This window comes from Lynx canadensis, chromosome X, assembly GCF_007474595.2.
Source record: "Lynx canadensis isolate LIC74 chromosome X, mLynCan4.pri.v2, whole genome shotgun sequence".
Taxonomy (NCBI): Eukaryota; Metazoa; Chordata; class Mammalia; order Carnivora; family Felidae; genus Lynx; species Lynx canadensis.
The window spans coordinates 52,099,957-52,118,574 of NC_044321.2; the positions used below are offsets into that span (position 1 = coordinate 52,099,957).

General features: G+C 37.1%; 1 protein-coding gene across 2 annotated transcripts in view; it reads left to right on the forward strand.

Annotated features, from left to right (window-relative positions):
* The window catches only part of HEPH (hephaestin), a 75,641-nt gene that overhangs the window by 16,431 nt on the left and 40,592 nt on the right, over positions 1–18,618 (forward strand). For both annotated transcript variants that reach the window (XM_032592211.1, XM_032592210.1), the window contains exons 8-11: positions 1,902–2,033; positions 6,202–6,413; positions 8,912–9,062; positions 11,452–11,664. In XM_032592211.1, coding sequence (XP_032448102.1) covers positions 1,902–2,033; positions 6,202–6,413; positions 8,912–9,062; positions 11,452–11,664 — 708 coding nt within the window. The remainder of the gene's footprint in view (positions 1–1,901; positions 2,034–6,201; positions 6,414–8,911; positions 9,063–11,451; positions 11,665–18,618) is intronic.

Sequence of the window (18,618 nt, forward strand, 5' to 3'; positions counted from 1 at the left end):
TCACACTACTGCATATCTACCCCCAAAATATAAACACTAAATCAAAATACAATGCTAAACCAAAGGGATACAACCATCTGTATGTTTATAGAAGCATTACTTACAATAAGCAGATTATGGAAAGAGCCCAAGTGTCCATTGATATAAGAAGATATATATATAGATAGATATAGATATACATCTATCTATATACATATATATATGTATATATATACACACATATATATATACACACATATATCTTCTTTATATATAATTCAGCCATACAAAATAATAAAAGCTTGCAATTTGCACCAACATGGATGGTGCTAGAGAGTATAATGCTAAATGAAAAATGTCAGTCAGAGAAAGATAAATACCATATGATTTGACTTCTATGTGTAATTTAAGTAACAAAACAAATGAGCAAAGGAAAACAAAGAGAGAGAGAGAAAGAAATAGAGAAGCAAAACAAGAAACAGACTCTTAACTATAAAGAAAAAACTGTTGGTTACCAGAGGGGAGGTGCGTGGGGGGATGGGTGAAATAGGTGGTGGGGATTAAGGAGGGCACTTGTGATGAGCACCAGATGTTGTATTGAAGTGTTGAATCATTATATTATACATCTGAAGCTAATATAACACTGTATGTTAACTACACTGAAGTTAAAGTAAAAATAAAAATAAAGAAGAAAATACCCTTGCTAGTTACAATTCTATTCAGACTTTCTATTTCTTTATGCTTTAGTCTTGGTAGGTTTTCTGTTCTAGGACTTTTTCCATTTCATCTAGGTTACCCAATTTGTCAGTGTACAATCATTCATAGTACTATCTTACAATATTTTTTATTTCTGTAGAATTGGTAATAAAGTCTTCACTTTTATTTCTTATTTTAGTAATTTGAGTCTTATCTATTTTCTCTTAATCCATATCTACGACAGTTAGTCAATTTTGTTGATCTTTTCAGAGAACCAACTTTTGGTTTCATTGATTTTCTTTATTGTTTTTCTTTTCTATATCTTATTTATCTCTGATCTAGTCTTTATCAGTTTCTTCCTTCTTCTATTTTTGGATTTAGTTTGTTTTCTTTTCCTAATTCTTTAATTTGTAAAGTAAGTTGTTGATTTGAGATGTTTTTTCAATGTAAATATTTATAGTTACAAAGGTCTCCCTTAGCACATTTTCCATGGCATCTCATTTTGCTATGTTGTGTTTTCATTTTCATTTGATTCTTGGATCATAGGTGCAGCATTAGGTGTGGAAAGTGAGTAGAAAACAAACCAGAAACACTGAACTAGGGTTTAAGCCTGCACAAATGCTCAGGGTATTGTCTTGGTACTTCTGGTTAATCTCAAAGATGACTGAGCTAAGTTAGAGGTGGTGAATAGTGGAACAAAAAAGGCTCCATGAATCATGGCTCAACTACCTAGTTCAGGACCTGGATAGAGGATATAATAATTTTATATGCTCAGAATTGGTTTAGGCTTGAGGCAAGATCAGATAGTTAGATGTATCTTACTAGGAAATGCAGCTATGGGAATTGGGGCAATAAACGTAAGGGAAATGGGATTGAACCTGACAGTGGGGGTGGGTGAAAGACTTGGCTTTAAGTCATAATCTGTTTCTAATCAGTTATTTGAATTTGGGAACATCAATTCAACCTCTCTGAGCTGCAGTTTCCACATTTGTAAAATAAAAATATCCTCAATATAATGTTTGAAGGTCCAAATGAGATAATGAATTTAAAAAAGAAGTTTTTTATAGCTGTCAATTGCAACACACTTATAAGGGATTATTTTTATTATTACACAGGGAGGGTTTATCTTTTTCACTTCCTTTTTCTTTACCTCCCTCTTATTTTGTTTCCATCCTCCCTGGTCATCTCTGTTTTCATTCCCATTGTCTCTCCTTTCCATCTTCCAGGACCAGTGATCCGGGCTGAGGTGGGTGACACCATCCAGGTGATCTTTTACAACCGTGCTTCCCAGCCATTCAGCATACAGCCTCATGGAGTCTTTTATGAGAAAGATTACGAAGGAACTGTGTACAATAATGGTGAGCAAGCAGGGTTTCCAACTGATGTGGGCTGCAGTAAATATCAAGTAGCTCTTGAGGACAAATAAATAGGGGGAGGAAATGAGGGAAGGGACAGAATTAATTGCCTTGCATGGATATTGCTGAATGCATGCATGATATTACAGTGAAGCAGAGCTGAGCTAAAAAAGAGACATATTCTTTCAAATATATTTCACATATATATTTCAATATGATTGACATTTCAATGATATTTGTTTTTCCCATCCATGAGCATGGAATGTCTTTCAATTTCTTTGTGTTGTCTTCAGTTTCTTTCATCAGTGTTTTATAGTTTTCAGAGTACAGGTCTTTCACTTCTTTGGTTAGGTTGATTTCTAGGTTCTTATTTTGGTGCAATTGTAAATGGGATTATTTCTTTTTTTATATATATATATATGAAATTTATTGACAAATTGGTTTCCATACAACACCCAGTGCTCATCCCAAAAGGTGCCCTCCTCAATACCCATCACCCACCCTCCCCTCCCTCCCACCCCCCATCAACCCTCAGTTTGTTCTCAGTTTTTAACAGTCTCTTAATTTTTTTCTGCTATATCATTATTAGTGTATAGAAATGCAACAGATATCGGGGCGCCTGGGTGGCGCAGTCGGTTAAGCGTCCGACTTTAGCCAGGTCACGATCTCGCGGTCCGTGAGTTCGAGCCCCGCGTCGGGCTCTGGGCTGATGGCTCAGAGCCTGGAGCCTGTTTCCGATTCTGTGTCTCCCTCTCTCTCTGCCCCTCCCCCGTTCATGCTCTGTCTCTCTCTGTCCCAAAAATAAATAAACGTTGAAAAAAAAAATTTTAAAAAAGAAATGCAACAGATTTCTGCACATTTAATTTGTGTATCCTGGACTTTACTGAATTAATTTGCCATTGCCAGTATCTTTTTTGTGGAATCTTTAGGGTTTTCTTTAGATAGTATCATGTCATCTGCAAACAGTGAAAGTTTTACTTCTTTATTACCAATTTGGGTGCTTTTTATTTCTTTTTGTTGTCTAATTGCTGTGGCTAGAAATTCCAGTACTATGTTGAATGAAAGTAGTGAGTGGACATCCTTTCCTTGTTTCTGACTTTAGGGGGAAAGCTGTCAGTTTTCACCGATTGAGTATTATGTTCTCTGTAGGTTTTTCATATATGGCCTTTAAGGTTAGTATCCAAAATATATAAAGAACTCATACAACTCAACACTCAAAAAAATAAATAATTCAATTAAAAATGGACAGAAGATATGAACAGACATTTCTCCAAATAAGACATCCAGAAGGCCAACAGACACATGAAAAGATGCTCAACACAACTCATCATTAGGGAAATGCAAATCAAACTACAATAAGATATCACCTCATGCCTGTCAGAATGACAAAAATCAAAAACACAAGAAACAACAGGTGTTGGTGAGAATGTGGAGAAACGAGAACCCTCCTACACTGTTGGTTGGAATGCAAACTGGTGCAGCCACTATGGAAAACAGTATGGAGGTTTTTCAAAAAGTGAAAATTAGAACTGCCCTATGATCCATTAATTTCATATTGGGTATACACCCACAAAATACAAAAAACACTACATTGAATATCATGTCATCTGCAAATATTTAAAGTTTTTCTTCTTCCTTGGTGATTTTGATTTTTTTTTAATTTCTTTTGTTGTCTGGTTGTGGCTAGGACTTCCAGTACAATGTTAAATAACATTGGTAAGAGTGAACATCATTATCTTGTTCCTGACCACAGTGGAAAAGACCAAATTATTGGTTGCTGGACGGAAGGTGGATGTGGGATGGGTGAAATAGATGATGGGAACTAAGGAGTGCACTTATTGTGATGAGCACTGAGTGTTGTATGGAAGTGGTGAATCACTATATGGTACACCTGAAATTAATATTACACTATTTTATTGAACTAAACTTTAAATAATAAAAACTTTAAAAATTCCCCAAAACACTAATTTAAAGGGATACACACACCCTTATGTTTATAGCAGCATTATTTACAATAGCCAAACTATGGAAGAAGACGAAGTGCCTATCAATAGGTGAATGGATAAATAAGTGACTATATATATATATATAGCCACATCTGCCTACTTTTTTATATTGTTTTGAAGTTTATATTTGAGAAAGAGATAGAGTGTGAGTGAGGGAGGGGCAGAAAAAGAGGGAAACACAGAATCCAAAGCAGGCTCCAGTCTCTGAGCTATTAGCACAGATCCCAATATAGGGCTCAAACTCACAAACCACGAGATCATGACCTGAGCTGAAGTTGGATGCTTAACCAACTGGGCCACCAAGTGCTCCCATGCAACATCTTTATCCATTTATCAGTCAAAGGACATTTGGGCACTTTCAGTAACTTTGTATTGTTGATAGTGCTGCTATAAACGTTGAAGTGCATATGCCTCTTCAAATTTGCATTTTTGTATCCTTTGGATAAATACCTAGTAATGCAATGGCTGGGTCATAGTGTAGTTCTATTTTTAATTTTTTGAGGAACCTTCATACCGTTTTCCAGAGTGGCTGCACCAGTTTGCATTCCTACCAACAGTCCAAAAGAGTTCCCCTTTCTCTGCATCCTCACCAACATCTGCTGTTTCCTGAGTTGTTAATTTTACCCACTCTGACAGGTGTGAAATGGTATCTCTTTATGACTTTAATTTGTATGTCCCTGATGATGAGTGATATTGAGCATCTTTTCATGTGTCTGTTAGGCATCTGGATGTCTTCTTTGGAAAAGTGTCTATTCATGTCTTCTGTCCATTTCTTCACTGGATTATTGGTTTATTGAGTATTGAGTTTGATAAATTCTTTATGGATTTTGGGTACTAACCCCTTTTCTGATATATCATTTGAAAAATCTTCTCCCATTCTGTTGGTTGCTTTTTAGTTTTGTTTATTGTTCCCTTGCTATGCAGAAGACTTTTATCTTGATGAGGTTCCAATAGTTCATTTTATTTCTCTTGTCTCTGGAGACATGTCTAGGAAGAATTTCCTGTGGCCATGGTCAAAGAAGTTGCTGCCTGTTTTCTTCTGTAGGGCTTTGATGGTTTAATGTCTCACATTTAGGTCTTTCATCCATTTTGAATTTATTTTTGTGTATGCTGTAAGAAAGTGTTCCAGGTTCATTCTTTTGCATGTCACTGTCCAGTTTTCCCAACACCATTTCCTGAAGATTCTGCCTTTTTTCCATTGGATACTCTTCTCTGCTTTGTCAAAGATTAGTTAGCCATAGATTTGTCAGTCCATTTCTGGGTTCTCTGTTATGATCCACTGATCTACATGTCTGCTTTTGTGCCAGTACCATACTGTCTTAATTAATACAGCCTTGTAATGAAGCTTGAAGTCTGGAATTGTGATTCTTCCAGTTGTGGTTTCCTTTTTCAACATTACTTTGGGTATTTGGGATCTTTTCTGGTTCCATACAAATTTTAAGACTGTTCTAGCTCTGTAAATAATGCTAATGTTATTTTGATAGCAATTGTATTGAATGTGTAGATTGACTTGGGTAGTATCGACATTTTAGCAATATTTATTCTTCCAATCCATGAGGATGGAATGTTTTTCCATTTGTTTGTGTCTTCTTCACAAATCCATAAATTCATAAATTTTCTATGGTTTTCAGCATACAGAAATCAAACTTTCATTCTTCATAGATGGCATGACACTTTACATGGAAAATTTGAAAGACTCCACCAAAAAACTGCTAGAACTGATACGTGAGTTCAGCAAAGACACAGGATGTAAAATCAACCTACATAAATTGGTTGCATTTCTATACACCAATAATGAAACAGCAGAAAGAAATCAAGGAATTGATCTCATTTACAATTGCACCAAAAAACAGAAGACACCTAAGAATAAATCTAACCAAAGAGGCCAAATAAGTTTTAAAGGCCCTTTTAATCCTTCAGTCCTATGAGTTTAGAAAACTGTAACTTGGCAAAGTTTAAATTTCCCCAGTTTGCATAACAACTATTAACAGAACCAGAAACTAACTTTGGTCTCTTCACTCCTACCAAGGATTCTTTTTAATATTCTATATTGTATATTGCTGCTGCTCAAAAATACCTTGTGGTTTATAATATTAACCACACTCTTTGGAGCTGTTGATTCTCACTGTAGCAAATACGATAATTAGTCATATTTTTCCCTGCAGGCTCATCCAACCTTGGCTTGGTGGCCAAGCCCTTTGAGAAAGTAACATATCGCTGGGCAGTCCCCTCTCACGCTGGCCCTGCTGCTCAGGATCCTGCCTGTCTCACCTGGATGTACTTCTCTGCTGCAGATCCCATAAGAGATACGAATTCCGGTCTGGTGGGGCCCCTATTGGTATGCAAGGCTGGTGCCTTGAATGCAGATGGCAAACAGGTATTGCCAAGGTTTATGGATGGAAAGCCTGCTGGGAAGAAGACAAGGCTATGTTGTTAAATAGGGGTTAAAAATGGAATGTGTTCTAGAGATAAGGGAATGGAAAAAATAACCAAGCTATTTAATCAGAAATGGATACTTGGTGACCTCATGCTATTTTGCATGGTATTCTTTCATTCACAAATATCTTTCTTGGTTTCTATTCCTTTCTAATCTTTATCCTCTCATCACCTCCTCATTTTTTAAACCTCACCTTCCTCTAAACCTTGACTTAATTTTTTAAATAGTTTTTTTCTAATTTTTAAATGTAAATTAAAGTTAATTAACACATGCTGTTGTCATGAATTTGGGAATAGAGCCCAGTGATTCAACTCTAAATATGATACCCAGTGCTCATCCTAAGTGCCTTTCTTAATGCCCATCACCCACTTAACCCATTCTCCCACCCACTTCCCCTCCAGCAACCTGCAGTTTTTTCTCTGTATTTAAGAGTCTCTTATGGTTTGCCTCCCTCTCTTTTTTTATCTTATTTTTCCTTCCCTTCCCCTATGTTCATCTGTCATGTTTCTCAAATTCCACATATGAGTGAAATCATATGATATTCATCTTTCTCTGACTGACTTATTTCAGTTAGTATTACGTTCTAGTTCCATCCACGTTATTGCAAATGGCAAGATTTCATTCTTTTTCATTTCCAAGTAATATTCCATTGTTTATATAAACCACATCTTCTTTATCCATTTATATCAGTTGATGGTCATTTGGGCTCTTTCCATAAATGGCTATTGTTGATAGCATATAAACTTTGGGGTGCATATGCCTCTTCAAATTTGCATTTTTGTATCCTTTCGATAAATATCTAGTAGTGCAATGGCTGGGTCATAGCGTACTTCTATTTTTAATTTTTTGAGGAACCTTCATACCATTTTCCAGAGTGGCTGCACCAGTTTGCATTCCCACCAACAGTCCAAAAGTGTTCCCCTTTCTCTGCATCCTCACCAACATCTGCTGTTTCCTGAGTTGTTAATTTTAGCCACTCTGACAGGTGTGAGATGGTATCTCTTTGTGATTTTGATTTGTGTGTCCCTGATGAAGAATGATGTTGAGCATCTTTTCATGTGTCTGTTAGGCATCTGGATGTCTCCTTTGGAAAAGTGTCCATTCATGTCTTCTGCCCATTTCTTAACTGTGTTATTTGTGTTTAGGGTGTTGAGTTTTGTAAGTTCTTTATAGATTTTGGATACTAACTCTTTTTCTGACATCATTTGCAAATATCTTCTCCCATTACATTGGTTGCCTTTCTTGTTTTGTTTCCTTCACTGTGCAGAAGGTTTTTTGTTTTTTTTATCTTGATTAGGTCCCAATTGTCCATTTTTTATTTCTCTTGCCTTTGGAGACATGTCTAGTAAGAAGTTGTGGCTGAGGTTAAAAAGGTTGCTGTCTGTGTTCTCCTGTAGGATTTTGATGGTTTCCTGTCTCACATTCAGGTCTTGTAACCATTTTGAATTTATTGTTGTGTATGATGTAAGAAAGTGTGCAATTTCATACTTCTGCATGCCACTATCCAGTGTGATCCTAATTCCTAAATGTATTTTAATATTTGTGTTCTTTCATTTCCATCTCACCATTTCTAGCTGTATAACCTTGGGCAAGTTACTTAACCTCCCATTGCCTCAGCTTCTATATCTGTAGTAAAGTTTAACAATAAAAGTCGGTATCTTGGGTTTTTGCAAGGATTAATTAAAATAATCCATGTGAAGTTTCTTTATCACAGTATCTGATATATAATAAGCACTCAGTAAATGTTAGAAGTAATAATAATAGTGATGATGATGATAATGATCATCATCATCATAATAATGATAATAGTACATTAATAATAATTATATACCCTTTTCTCTTATTTTCTTCAGAGTCTTCTCTTGATCTCCAAGCCACCTTTCCCCGGGTGACTCTATGCTCTCTTCTATCACTCTTTATTTCTCCATAATCCCCATCTTGTGCTTCTTCATGTCCACTTTCATATATTCCTCCCCTCCAGTCTCGTCATTTTATTTTATTTTGACCTCTTTCACCCACCTTCAGTTTGAAATTACCAGAGGAGGGGCGCCTGGGTGGCTCAGTTGGTTGAGCATCCAACTTCAACTCATGTCATGATCTCACCGCTTGTGGGTTTTAGCCCTGCGTCTGGCTTTGTGCTGACAACTTGGAGCCTGGACCCTGTTTCAGATTCTGTGTCTCCCTCTCTCTCTGCCCCTTCCCCGCTTTCACTCTGTCTCTTTCTCTTTCAAGAATAAATAAACATTTAGAAAATTTAAATTTCCAAAGGAAAAACTGTGTAGCAACAACTACAACCCTAGGCAGGAGGAATGGGCATCACTCTGTATCTCAAAAAATAAATAGGAAAAATCGGGGCTTCTTAGGTCTAGAGCTGCACAACTCACAACTGCTGAAACCATTGTCATTTTTTTCCTATGTTCTCTACCATGGACCTACAGAAAGGGGTGGATAAGGAATTTTTTCTCCTTTTCACTGTGTTGGATGAGAACAAGAGCTGGTACAGCAATGCCAATCAAGCAACTGCTATGTTGGATTCCCGACTGCTCTCAGAGGATGTCAAAGGCTTCCAAGACTCCAATCGGATGCATGGTATGGAGAGTGTTTTTTCCCTGAGATACAATTGAGAGTTTACAAGTAAAAACCTAACCTAAACATAATCATGTCCCATCTGTGAAAGCACTGATCCCATGGTCAGCTCTACCCAAAATATGAGCTAGATTGAATAATTCAATCTAAGACAACAGATCTTATATTTTGTGCCTTCTTGGGCTCTATCTTGTGTTACAAAGTATGGGGGGCATTGGAAAAAGGTGCTATGAAATGAGAATTGCAAACAAGGCATCCACCAGAGAGTGAAGAGAGTAAGTTGGGATGATACCTTTCCAGTCTTACCTCTTTCTGTTATTGACCACTATCCTTACTCCCCAACTCCATATTCCTGCCAAACAGGACTATTTTTCTCTATATAGACATACCTTGTACTTTTCTGACTTCATGCTTTTACAATGCTTTGCCCTCCAGTTGAAGCACCTTTCCTTATACTTTTTCCTTTAGCTTGTGGAAATTCTTTCCATTCCCTAAGGTCTTACTCAAAAGCGACTTAATCCATGTAACCATTTTTAGCACCCAATCCCAGGATAATGACACCCTCTTCTGAACCACTATTCAATTTGATCAGACTATTTTAATAGCATTTTCTATATAGTTATTTGTTACATGGCTTTTGACTTCTGCTAGAGTGTACTTTCCTGAAAGGTGGGTATTGTTTGCTGCTCTCTGTATAGTCTACATTTTCTAATACACAGTAAATGTTTAATGAACAAGTGAACTACCAAATTAATGGGTAGGTATGTAGGTGGGTGAGTGAGTAAATGTGAAGACATGGTCCCAGTTTTCAAAGAGCTCCCAACATTTTGCAATGAAATAAGACTAATAACACACATGAAATAATTATAGAACAATACAAGATCAATTATAATGAAGTGTGATATGTGAAACAGCTCTCAAGTGACATGGAGTTCATAGGAGAACGTTAATGAGAAACAATCCAATTGAGGGATTCCTGGGAGAAGGGAGTGCTGGAGCTGGTTTTGGAAGCTAAATAGGTTTGCAATTATACATTACAGGCAATGGAAGCAGAATCAGGAGATTAGCAACATTCTCATCAGTATTTTGAAGAATTACCAAGTAGGATTACTCATTAAAGGTGGTTCCAGTGGATGTGAGGACATTAAAAAGGGGTCAGATTTAAGCAGACCTCCCTATATTTTCAAAAGGAGTGTGAAGAAAGGGAGGGAGTCATGAATGACTGTGTTGTCTTTTGACTGTCTCTTTGGTTCTCATAACCAGTTATATCAGCTGGAAAAAGTAAACAAGTCCTGTGAACCAAGTTCATTTCAGTTTGACTTTATGGAGCACGTGAGTAGTACCAGACAATATGCCAGGTGCTTGGGCAGTCACACAAATATAGAAAAATGTGCTTGCTTCTAGGTCAATCTAGTGTGGGAGATACATTTGTAAGTAAATCATTGGACTTTGTGATAAGTGATATGGAAGAATTTTGTAGGAGGGAAATTTCATGGAAATGAGAGAGAAGGAGACAGAGAGAGGCACACACAGAAAGACATGGTGGGGGGGGAGAGAAGTAGCCCTATGTCACAGGGGAGTTGACATTTGAGCTGAGGTATAATGGATGAGTAGCAGTTTGCTGTAGAGAAAGTAGAGGAAAATGTTATTCCAGGCAGAGGGAATAGCATGTGAAAATTCAACATGTGTTTATAAACACCTAGCATCTTTAAGGCCTTGGGGATACAGAGACAAATAGAGCTCACAGGAATAGTGTGTTCCTCTGTGTGAGATAGGGTAGGAGGATAGACTGAAGGCAAGGGTACCAGGGAGAGGGCTTTTTCAGGAGTTCAGGCCAGAAATTATGAGAGCAAGATACTAGGCCGTAGCAGTGAAGTAAAGAAAAAGAGACAGATTGAAAGATGAATATGGAAACTTGAGGGAACCCCAATACTTTCAGGAGGGATGAAGAACAAGAACAAGATGAAAGAGAAACAATCAGAGAGGTTGTAAGAAAACCAGGAAAGTGTGGCGTCACAGAAGCCAACGGAGGAGAGTTTCAAAAGAGTGGGAATAATAGATGCTGGTACCTGTGTGTGTGTGTGTGTGTGTGTGTGTGTGTGTGTGAAAGAGTTGTGGTAGTGGAAAGAATTTCAGTTTTGCAAGAACGTGAAGTGTGATATAAGAGTTACAGGGGGTGAGTTCAGAAAGGACAGCTGGGCCCTTATCTCAAGGAGGCAGATCTTCATAAGTAGAACTAAAGTGGCTTAGGGAAGAAGGCAGAGAAGTTGAGGATGAATCCAACATTTCAAATTGTGGGAAACCATAGTACAGAACTGATGCTATGCTCCTGGCCCGTGCTTGAAGAATCTGTTCTCATCTTCCTGTTTTGTGTTGTGTTTTTGTTTTCCAGCCATTAATGGGTTTCTGTTCTCTAACCTGCCCAGGCTGGACATGTGCAAGGGTGACACAGTGGCCTGGCACCTGCTTGGCTTGGGCACAGAGACTGATGTGCATGGGGTCGTGTTCCAGGGCAACACTGTGCAGCTTCAGGGCATGAGGAAGAGTGCAGCCATGCTCTTTCCTCATACCTTTGTCATGGCCATCATGCAGCCTGAAAACCCTGGTAAGTGACTCAACAACTGTCCCTAGGCTGAGAGGCTCTGTTGGGTATGGTGCTGGGTGAGGGGGGAAGGTGAAGAGAAAAGAGGACATGTTAAGGGTTCATGGGAAGTTTTCAAAACACTCTTATCTCCTCTCTCCTCAATGTGCACTCTGTTCTGGTTATTTTCATTTTTTCTTAGCTGTAGGCAAAAAGTAAAGAGCTAAGGAAATTCTTTTCTGGAACAACAGGAAAGAAATATGGATACTGCCCAACAACAGGGCAATTCTTATATGGATAGAGGGTGGACTTAACTGTGTAGTCCCATAGCTATATAGAGATTTTATAGCTAAAATCCTTGCATTGTGAGGGAAGTCCACAAGATGTACCTATCTATAAAGTGCTTTTAACTCTGATATTCTATGAGGATTTGTGCAAACTTCTGGTGGGAGTGGGGTGGGGTGTGCTGTAACAAATTCAGCCCAGGAATCAGAACATAAAACCTTTTAGCCCAAGGTATTTAATTAATTTGCTATTTAATTGTGGTCTAACCAACCCCCACCCTGTGGCTGCATTTCATCATTCTTTTCTTTCTCTGTCCAGCCCCCTCACTTCCTCCCTCCCTTTCCTTTCCCATCTTCCCTTTTTCCTCCCTTTTTCCTTTCCTTTCTCTCCCTCCCTCTCTCTCCCATTGTTCATGCCCCTCCCCTTCCCTCTCTTTGTCTATCTCTTTCCCTCATTTCCATATCTTTCTTTCATACAGAAAATTAGCTAGAATATTTCTTTTTTTAATATGGAATTTATTGTCTAATTGGTTTCCATACAACACCCAGTCCTCATCCCAACAGGTGCCCTCCTCAATACCCATGACCCACTCTCCCCTCTTTACCACCCCCCATCAACCCTCAGATTGTTCTTAGTTTTCAAGAGTATTTCTTTAGATTCCATCTATGTCTGACATTTTATAATGCAATAGTACTTTTTCTTTGCAGTTTGTAGTGTGTATTATTTTTTTTAGGCAGTAGGTGGCAATAGCGTTTTCAGAAAAATTTGTGAGTTCCATACAGTCTCCACTAAACTTTTATTTTAGTTCTGTAAATTCCATTAGTGTTTGGAAAAAAAATCCTAAACCAAACAAGTCTCCTTGACAATTTAATAATTTCATTCTGGCACTACATTTGAAAAACATTTGACATAAAGCTGGTCTCCACAGACTTCTTGGAACTTCATTGCTGGCCATCTACCTGGGGGATACTTTCTTGGTTAAGGAGAGATGGTGGTAGAACATTAGAAACAATGGTTTATGGAGATGAAAAAAAAACAACAGACACAAATGCTTGTAGTAAGGCCTAGGGTGGAAAATTTCTAAATGAAAAGACTTTCCAGGAAGGAAAGAAGGAAAGAAGGAAGGAAGGAAGGAAGAAATAAGGAAGGCAGGCAGAGAAGTCAAAGAAGCAAAAGGTGAAGGGGAAGAAAAAAGACCCTCCTCTCTATCCTTGATCCCAAAACCAAACCCTATGTTTACTCTCCTTCCTGCAAAATTAGCCAGGCTCCTCAGCCAAGTTTATATGTGTCCCTATGCTTACTCTTACTTTGGATAAATGAAATTATGTTTGTACCCACACAAAAGGAGTCCCAAGGAGGGTTGTTGTAGATGGTTTAAAAACATTATAATTGGTGATATGGGGGGAGAGGGAGTGAATGGGTTTATTAAAGACTTGAAAGGTTACTCTTGGTCCAATATCCCTTAAATATTAGCAAAAGCCCAGACTCTGTTTACCTTTGCATTTTCCAGATCTTTCAAACTCTTTTTTCTTTATGAATAATTAATGAGTAATAAATTGTTGGAAGTGGTAGAACACTTTTGAGATAATCTCAATTTAGTTACTTTACTAATGAGAGGAAAGACAGAGACCTGGATGGAGGGGGTGATGATTTACTCAGGTTAAATACCTTGCTTTATTTTTTTTTTCTTACTGTCTTGCCCTTTCCCTATCAAGTTCTATTAATTCTTACTCCTAGATGATCTCTTGAATCTGAAGTTTCCTTCATTCTTTCCCTGGGGGCTTGATATCCAATGAAGATTGAGAGAGACCGTTGGGAGTAGCTCTCCAAACCCAAGACAAAAATACTGAGTTAATGGAAAAGCCAGCACTAGAATTTGGCTTTGGAATTCTAGAGGAAGGGGTAGCAATGGGGATTGGTAAATATACATATGTAATTAAGTAACTTTGCAGATGCCTTAAAAACACCACCATGAATATTCAACATTTTGTGTACTGGAGGCTTACAGTTATGTTTAACAAACTAGAAAAACAAATCCCCAGAAAAAATGCAGCAAAAGGTTAAGAGTGTTTGATTCCTGTGGGTTTATTGGTGATTTTTAATCCTCTTTTATTTACTTTAAATTTAAATAAGGTTACATTTAATAAAAATGAACAATTGTATTTAAAATATTATCTTGCATACCTCATCTCTTCCAATACAACTAAAGATACTGGAATTTTAATAGACAGGGAAACTGGAAGATAAAAATCTAGGGCTTGTAATGTCTTATTTCCACCCAATTCATGTTAGATTTCTCAGCAGGAAAGAGAAGAATTCATTATTTATTATTGCCCTGTCCTTCAGGGTGTCTTTCCTTTCCTTCATCATTGGAGCTTTCCTTATTCATCATTCCTCTATTCCCTCCTTTCAAATCTTGTTTTCTTTCCACTGCCCCTTTTTTCTGCCGTTTCTCATTTCTCCTCTTCCTCACCCATCCTCTTTGTTTTTCTTATCTTTTTTTTACTTCAAATATTTAATAATAAAAATTCTAATTATTATCTTTAAATAAAAATATTTAAGAGTAAACAATATTCAACCACATGCTTCATGTTAATAACAGATAATATCATATTGAAAAAATTACAGTTTAATATAGGAAACATTAACGATCAAATTCTTAGAAGATTTTGACCACAGGCCTTTTTTCTTAGCCCAAGCAATTCTTACTAGAAACGTCACTGAAGGCAAGGTAAACAAAAGCAAACATGAAGTATTGGGACCTAATCAAGATAAAAAGCTTCTGAATAGTGAAGGAATCTTAAAGCCAGCCTACAGAATGGGAGAAGATATTTGCAGGTGACATACATGATAAAGGGCTAGTGTCCAAAATCTATAAAGAACATATTAAACTCAAAACACACACTCAAAATGTCCCAGCTAAGAAATAGGCAGAAGACATGAACATACATTTTTCCAAAGAAGACATCCGGATGGCTAACAGACACATGAAAAGATGCTCAACATCACTCATCATCAGGGAAATGCAAATCAAAACCATGATGAGATATCACCTCACATCTGTCAGAATGGCTAAAATTAGCAACTCAAGAAACAACAGCTATTGATGAGGATGTGAAGAGAGCGGAACCCTCTTGCACCATTGGTGGGAATGCAAACTGGTGCAGCCGTTCTGGAGAATAGTATGGAAGTTACTCAAAACATTAAAAATAGAACAACCCTATGACCAGGAATTGCACTGTTAGGTATTTGCCCAAAGGATATAAAAGTACAGATCTGAAGGGTCACATGCACTCCAAAGTTTAGAGCTGCATTATTAACAATAGCCAAACTATGGAGAGAGCCCAAATGTCCATCGACTGATGAATGCATAAAGATGATATAAATATATATGTATATTCTCTAGCTGACTTATTTCACTTAGCATGATACACTCTAGCTCCATACACATTGTTGCAAATAGCAAGATATCACTATTGGTTGAGTAATATTCCAGTATATATTATATATAATATATAATATGTAATATTATATATTATATTATTTATTAAAATACATATTATATATGTATTACATATATATGTTATAATACTATATATGGATATATCTTCTTTATTCATCAGTCGATGGACATTTGAGCTCTCTCCATCATTTGGCTATTATTGACAATGCTGCTGTAAACATCAGGGTGCATGTGACCCTTCAAATCTATATTTTTGTATCTTTTGGGCAAATAGTGCAATTGCTGTGTCATAAGGTAGTTCTATTTTTAACTTTTTGACTGACTTCCATATTGTTTTCCAAAGTGATTGTGCCAGTGCATTCCCACCAATGGTGCAAGAGGGTTTCCCTTTCTCCACACCCTCACCAATATCTGTAGTTTCCTGTGTTGTTAATTTTAGCTATTCTGACAGGTGTGTGGTGCTATCTCATCGTGGTTTTGATTTGCATTTCCCTGATGATGAGTGATGATGAGTGATGTTGAGCATCTTTTCATGTGTCTGTTATCCATCTGGATGTCTTCTTTGGAAAAATGTATGTTCATGTCTTCTACCCATTTTTAACTGGATTATTTTGTGGGGTTTTGAATTTGATAAGTTATTTATAAGATATTGGCTACTGACCCTTTATAAGACGTCATTTACAAATATCTTCTTCCATTCTGTAGTCTGCCTTTTAGTTTTATTGTTTCCTTTCTTATGTCTTTTTATCTCTCATTTCTTATCTCTCTTCATTTGTTCATTCTTTCCTTCTTTTACTCCCATCTATTTTTATGTATATTACTTTCTGTCTCTTCTTTTTCTTTTTTTTCTTCCATTCTTTTTATCTCTCTTCTTTCTTTTTTCTTTCTCTTTTCTCCTTCCTTTCCTTTATTTTCACCTTTTTTCAACTTTTCTTTCTTCCTTTGTTTTCCCCTCCTTTTTTGACTTTCCCTCTTTCCCATTACCTTCCCTTTTTATTCATTTTTCTTTCTTTCTCTTTTATTTATGTCTTTTCTTTCCCCTTCTTCCTGTTTTCTTCTTTATCCTTTTTCTTCCAATCTGTATATACCTTTTATTTCTCTATGTCTTCCTCTCTGTTTTTCCTTCATTTTTAGTCTTCACATCTTATTTTCCTTTTATTTTACAATTAAATTTTCACAAAACATGATTAATATGTTTTCTTCCACTTACTGGTATAGATATAGGGATGTAAAGATGAATTAGGCAGCTCATAGTTATTGTGAAATGGAAATGATGACACCATTGTCCCAAGAGCTATGGTAATACACAGCAAGCTATAACAAATTCTGTCTGACTTGTAGAGTAAAGCTTTCCTACAGAATCAGGCCTTCAAACTGAGCATTTAAGTATGAGTAAACTGTCACCCAGCAAAGAAAGGGGATGGGGGGGGTGAAGGGAACATTATAGGAAGCAGGAAGCTTATGATAGTGACTTGGTAGAAGCATCTGCCTGAGAAAGGTTACATAAATTGGTTTTATTCAGTGACGTTCAACTCAAGGCAGTATGCTAAAAACTGTTTGGAAATGTTTGGAGGTACTTTTAGTTGTCACAATGACAAGGGATATGGAGGGGGTCATATTATTATTTAGAAAATTGGAGTCAGAGGGGCGCCTGGGTGGCACAGTCGGTTAAGCGTCCGACTTCAGCCAGGTCACGATCTCGCGGTCCGTGAGTTCGAGCCCCGCGTCAGGCTCTGGGCTGATGGCTCAGAGCCTGGAGCCTGTTTCCGATTCTGTGTCTCCCTCTCTCTCTGCCCCTCCCCCTTTCATGCTCTGTCTCTCTCTGTCCCAAAAATAAATAAACGTTGAAAAAAATTAAAAAAAATACATATAAAAAGAAAATTGGAGTCAAAGATGCTAAAACTTTATTCAATATGTAGGACAGTCTTAAACAATAAAGAATAATCCCATGCAAATTGTTACTATCAGCCCTGTGAAGGAATACTGAGAAGTAAGGCTTAAGTGATGTAAAGTAGGAGGCTATTGCAAGAGGTGATGAGAGGCTACCAATGGGTGGAAGCAACATGGAAAGAAGGGTTACAGTTAAGGGACATTTGACAGAGAAAATAAAGAACTTTTCTGAGGGGCTGAGCAAGAATAAAAGACACCCAAGGTTTCTAGCTTATGTATTATATGTTTTGTGGCACCATTAACCAAATGAGCAAATACAGAAACAAGGGCAGAGTAATAAGGTTTGCAGAGAAAGTACTCATTTTAAGGCATGTTGAGCTTTAAGTTCCTCATGAAATACAGATGGTGTGGATTTCACAATAGGTTGTTATGGGTAGAAATGTAAAGTTTGGGGAGCAAATTTGAATGGTCTCATAGTTCATGTCCATAAGCATGTAAAGTGATAGGAAAGAAAACTTAAAGCAGAAATCAACATTTAAGAGCCAAGAAGGAAAAGAGAAGTCAAAGTAAGGAACCAGCAAATAAGTGGTCAAAGAGTTAGGAGGAGGCTCAGATTCCAAGGACAGAGGAGTGCTGAAAAAGTGGCTTGGATAACAATGTTCAGAAAAAAATTTAGATGATGTACCAGTCCAAAGTCACATGACTTCCTAGAATGTCTTCTATTTGTTTCATTCCCTTCAGTGATCATCAGACTTTCTTCCCCACACCAACTTCTGATCTATGACTTTGGGCAGCATATATGTTTATATATGCATTCATTTGCATATACATTTATTTACTCAAACGTATTTATAACACATTTTCAATGTGTTAACACTGGGGAATAAAGGTGAAAAGACAATGATTCTTATTCTCAGGAAAGATCCACAATAAACACATCAAAACCTACATAAAACAATAAAATCAATTTAGATTGGGATATATGTCATGAAGGAAATAAAATACAGTGATGTGATAAAATGATAGGAGCATCATTACTTTAGACAGGATGATCAGGAAGACATCTTTGAGAACGTGATATTTAAGCTAACACCTAAATAATGAGGAGAAAAGAGCTATATAAAGTTTTCTGAGCAGAATGTTTCAAACAGAGGGATAAGCAAGTGAAAATGTCCTAAACTGGCAAGAAGCATGGATTTTCAAGGGTCAGAAAGGTCAGTACCATTGGATTGTAGTAAGCTAGGAAAGTGACTGACATTATATCAGGCTGGCAAGATTCATATTATGTAGGGTCTTATAGACTATACTTAGGAGATTGGATTGCATTCTTAGTATAAAGG